The sequence below is a fragment of the Epinephelus moara genome, chromosome 4 (genome assembly GCF_006386435.1).
Source record: "Epinephelus moara isolate mb chromosome 4, YSFRI_EMoa_1.0, whole genome shotgun sequence".
Taxonomy (NCBI): Eukaryota; Metazoa; Chordata; class Actinopteri; order Perciformes; family Serranidae; genus Epinephelus; species Epinephelus moara.
The window spans coordinates 26956047-26961176 of record NC_065509.1 but is presented as its reverse complement, the minus strand read 5'-3'; the positions used below and the strand labels follow the sequence as shown (position 1 = coordinate 26961176).

Genomic DNA, 5130 nt, shown 5'->3' with positions numbered 1-5130 from the left:
TTTTTTTTTTAAGTTTTTCAATTTAGCTTGAACATCACAACCTATTCCCTCACAAAAAAGTCAATATTATCAATACAATATATCTCAACCATTGTACTTGGATGTTACTATTAGCTTTCAATGGAGGCAGCTCAGAGATTACACTGAGTCCACAGCTGATAAAGGTAATGTTTCAATATGTTCAATGCCAGGACAAAGGTGACCTTCTCTAGAGGTATAAAAGTATCATCTCTGATGTCCACTTTGACATCAGAGGTCAAAGTTAATGCAATGCACATCCTGGAAACAGCAAGAGCTATATCGATAAATATACTGGAGCTTTAATGTAGTTTCAAATTTGTAACATGTCCTAGGGGAAAAGGATTTGATGTGTCCATAATTTTAGTGAGTGTGTCACATAAATTATACCAAAATCTTGTAACTTTACAAACAGCTCATTCTGAGGTAATGAGACCACAACAGTTCTTATTTTCAGGTGATCATACACTAATGAAAACATAGTTATGAATATTAATATACTCCTAAATCCTGTACACTGGACCTTTAATGTGTCTGGATCAGTCTGCTGACACATGGTTTGCATGGAATCAGTCAGCTGATTCAATCATGTCCTCCTCCATAGTGTGGGAAACTGAGTGACAGTCAAAGGACATTAACAGATGGGATGACCTTTACCCAGAATTCAGGCCTCAGCTGCCTCAAGCTGACATGTGACACGTCACTCAGCCAAATCTGATCCTAAAACTTCATGTAACAACTCAACACTTCCGGTTTGTTGTGATGTAATCAGAATATATGATCAACTTCATGTCAGATAAGACAAACTTTTAGGTCTTGTTCAGGACTCATTTGAGTGATGAGAGAATGTACCAAATCTGAATCAGAGGACATCATTAACCCCGCCCACGTCTACAGTGGACAGCCAATCAGAGGCGAGAGTCGAAGTTCACGGTTTCTCTCGCGTTCAGTCTTCTTAAATCCCCTCTCTTCCAGATAGGAGTCGGCCATTTCAACTTCACCGGCAAACCCCACAGACAGAAGCAGCGGGACGGTGTCTGACAACATCCGAAGATGAGTGAGACAGCTATTTCCTTCGCCAAGGACTTCTTGGCTGGTGGTATCGCCGCTGCCATCTCCAAAACAGCTGTAGCCCCCATCGAGAGAGTCAAGCTTCTCCTGCAGGTGAGCGATCACAGCTTTATGCCTCCTGACACTTTGATCAGATGCTGCTGGCGTCTGCAGCGCGGAACTCGTGATGTGCAGCAGTGTGTTGCAGCCATTTCTTAGGGATGGGGGGCGTGTTTAACCAGATGTAATGGTTCATTGTTATAAAGTACATCATGTATAGATGCTGCATTGTTGAGAGCACAAGCTGAGGAGTCTAAACATGGTGAACCGGAGCAGCTCTGTCAGAGATTGCTGCAGGCACAGCACAAGCGAGGCGCATCAGACCTGTTACGTAATGCACCGGGCAGCAAGCTGCAGTCTCACCAAGCATAAACACAGCCTGTTATAAAAGCCAGACGTGACCATCCACTGTGACTACGTGCTCAAACCGTGCTCATGATCCAGGACAGGTCTGTGGTTTGGCTTGACAGCAAGCAGCCAAGGTCACAGGAAGGTTTGCGCCATGTCACTCCACTGCTGCATTGGGCCTGGGCTCAGCAGCAGCAGCATGAAGAGGAGGAGGAGGAGGGGCTGTGAATTGTTGAATGGAGGCCATCAGAGTTGTACTCTGGCACATGGATGCAAATGTGTCATGGGAGTAATGATTAGACGAGGTAGAGGGTTAACAGGTTGAAGGTAGATGCTTATTAAATAGGTTATGTCAAACTTGATCTGCTTATCCTGTCTTCTTGATTTTATAATCCAGTTTAAACCCAATTTATTTAAAACCCAATTTATTTAAAAGTCATAACATAAAACAACACAATAACCACACAGAGACCAGTTTGAAATGTAAAATGATGATAAAATAAAGCAGTAAGGCAGCTGTCTTTCTTTATTATAAACCAAGGAATAAAAATAATCTCTAAAGCACAGCCGTATCTCTGCTTTAATTACAGGTACAACATGCCAGCAAGCAGATTACAGCCGACAAGCAGTACAAGGGCATCGTCGACTGTGTCGTCCGTATCCCCAAAGAGCAGGGCTTCCTCTCGTTCTGGAGAGGCAATCTGGCCAACGTCATCCGATACTTCCCCACTCAGGCCCTCAACTTTGCTTTCAAGGACAAGTACAAGAAGATTTTCCTTGACGGCGTGGACAAGCGCACACAGTTCTGGAGATACTTTGCGGGTAACCTAGCATCCGGTGGCGCCGCCGGAGCCACGTCGCTCTGTTTTGTGTACCCCCTCGACTTCGCCAGAACACGTCTGGCTGCTGACGTCGGCAAAGCTGGGATGGAGCGTGAGTTCAAAGGTCTGGGAGACTGCTTGGTGAAGATTACCAAGTCTGATGGCATCAGGGGTCTGTACCAGGGCTTCAGCGTGTCCGTGCAGGGCATCATCATCTACAGAGCTGCTTACTTTGGCGTCTACGACACAGCGAAGGGTGAGTTGTCATGATCAGGCTTGATGTGTTTGTCTCAGTGGATCCTTTGAAACTTTAGTTAACCCTTCTGATTGACGTTTTTCCTACAGGCATGCTCCCAGACCCCAAGAACACACACATTTTTGTCAGCTGGATGATCGCTCAGTCTGTGACTGCGGTCGCTGGTCTTGTGTCCTACCCCTTCGACACTGTCCGTCGTCGTATGATGATGCAGTCTGGACGCAAAGGAGGTAATAACCACAACATATCAACACTCTAACTTTCTGTTTCTGCAACTGTGTTGCAAGAATAAAGGTGTAACGTGTTTTAATTCTGTTTCCCCCTCTCAGCTGACATCATGTACTCTGGCACCATTGACTGCTGGAGGAAGATTTTACGCGATGAGGGCGGCAAGGCCTTCTTCAAGGGAGCCTGGTCTAACGTGCTCAGAGGCATGGGTGGCGCCTTCGTGCTCGTCTTGTACGATGAGCTCAAGAAAGTCATCTAAGTTGTTTTTGTATGTCCACTGTTCATGTTGTGAAGTTTAACTGTAACATATCTTGTACATTTGAAGGGACTTAAATGCCACGCTATATTTATAGGGACCAACTAGTATTTTCTACTAGTTGTACAGGGGGAATGCACTCTTACCTTGGCCCATGCTCTTTTTTTTTTCTTTTGTTGTTTCGCCTCTCACCAGAATGTCATTCCCTGAACACAGGAACCTTGCTGAAAAAAAACAACAGAGAAATAAACACAACCTACTGATTGAATTTCCTGCCTGCTTCTGTAACGTAATGCCATGTATGAGGGTTATGATTATAGACAGTGACCGAATGTCCTGGCAGCTCCCGCCCTCAGTCGTGCTTCAGGAAGCCATTTGGCAGCGTCCTGTGTGAAATGTAAGAGCTGCGGAGGTCTCCCAGGTTGTAGTTGAGGGCATGCCAAAATCAGCTGAGGAAATTGACAAGCTGATCATATTCCAACCAAGGCATACTTGCAGAAAAGTGATACCCAGGAAGCTACAAGCTTTATCAGTGTATCTCTCACATAGACCTTATCGCTGCTTTTCTGTTGCTTGAGGGGGCGGCTTTGGGGAATGTTTGTTTCCTGTCAGCTACCGCACTAACAAACGTCTCGACAGGAAATGCAAAGCGGTGAATGTTTGTGTTGTTAAATTAGAAATGGTAAATATTGATAGTTCCTCAGAACATTTGCACAAGCGACCTCCTGCAGAAAAGCAACCAGGATTACCTGCCGCGACATGGATTAATCCAACCTTCTAAATATACTTTCATCTCCTGCCAAGACTCCAATTGGTGTGACTGAGGACTTTAACCTTGAGCTGTTTGACCATCTACCAGTATGACATACCTGCACCAGTTATTTACTATCACAACCAATTGATCTATAGCTCTCTTGTCCATTTAAGTGTGTAAAAATTGTAGCTATTTATTACAGCGAAGAAGCAAAGGGCATGTAGTTGGGTCTGAGGCTGGGGTTGATGTGTATTTTAAGGGATGCCATAAATTGAATTCCTCCTGATACGTGATCTTTCCAGCTGTAGAGAAGCACGTGATTGTAGCCTACATAGGACGGGACATGGTGTACTTCTTGGCATCTCCAGGGTGTGCACTGTGCATTCTGTGATTACAGATTGTAATCTTTGTCTAGGTGCTTCCTGGCCACATATGGGAGTTATATCAAAACAATTTGCCACACATCTTAAGTGCTATATCATAGGCAGCTGCACTTTCATGAGTTTCTTGTAGACATTTAAGCTCTCATCCAAGAGGCTTCATCAGGTCAGAACTAAAGAGGCCTCTCAGTTGCCTGCAATACAGCACTTAAGATTACCATGACCTTGATGACTGAGAATCTTCAACATCTAACCACACAAAGCATTTTTTCCATCTGACATCTGAAGTGTCTTCTTACAGAATGGTATGAGTCTTTTTTTTGTGTGCTACCATTGCAAAAAAAGTAAAGGGGGGGCAGCCACATGGCCTTAGAAATGCACTGATCTAGACTAGGAGAGACAGAGAGCATGCACATGCATTGATATGAATAAAGCACATTTAGGGAGAGTTACTTCGTACCCCTTTTCCACCAACATAAAATGGGTCTGTTCAGGTTTGCGCACCTAATTTTAAACTGTTCGGAGCAGTTTAATCCCCCTCAAATATGGTCCAGAACCCGTAAAGTTGGTTCCTAGCTGGAACCAGAAAATAACAGGTTTTCCTTGACCTGATGTGTGAACCATAATGACATCAATCTTGTACACCTTCTTATCATTAATAGTTGGCACATGCTTGTTTTTGGATAAAAGCAAAAGTAATAACAGAAAAAAAGGTTGCAGGTAATCAGCTCACAGATGGTCAATGTGACCCAACATCTTGCTACTACTGTCTGAACCGGTTCTTGCTCTGAAGTCGTCGAAAACTGGGGCTTGGGCAGTGACTTGTGGCATCAGACACTGACGAAAAAAAGGCGTCCTTTAACGTCAGCATGGTACGTGGCTGGTTGCAGTTATAGTTTAACAGCGCTCAGTGGCGTCAGGGGGAAACGCAGCAGGACAAGAGTAAAAGTTAAGGCGGC

General features: G+C 44.4%; 1 protein-coding gene across 1 annotated transcript; it reads left to right on the top strand.

Moving 5' to 3' along the window:
- The first annotated feature begins 982 nt into the window (after positions 1–982).
- On the top strand, positions 983–3305 carry slc25a5 (solute carrier family 25 member 5). Its single transcript, XM_050042009.1, has 4 exons — positions 983–1182; positions 2067–2553; positions 2643–2783; positions 2883–3305. Exons 1-4 carry the CDS (start codon positions 1072–1074, stop codon positions 3038–3040), a joined length of 897 nt encoding a protein of 298 aa, XP_049897966.1. The 5' UTR covers positions 983–1071; the 3' UTR covers positions 3041–3305.
- The last annotated feature ends 1825 nt before the right edge of the window (positions 3306–5130 follow it).

What these genes read in the sequence shown, in the direction of transcription:
- slc25a5 (XM_050042009.1), top strand. Translation starts at nt 1,072, where the DNA reads ATGAGTGAGACAGCTATTTCCTTCGCCAAGGACTTCTTGGCTGGTGGT. An exon ending in GAGTCAAGCTTCTCCTGCAG is followed by an intron (nt 1,183 to 2,066) that starts GTGAGCGATCAC and finishes CTTTAATTACAG; the next exon opens with GTACAACATGCCAGCAAGCA. An exon ending in GCAGTCTGGACGCAAAGGAG is followed by an intron (nt 2,784 to 2,882) that starts GTAATAACCACA and finishes TCCCCCTCTCAG; the next exon opens with CTGACATCATGTACTCTGGC.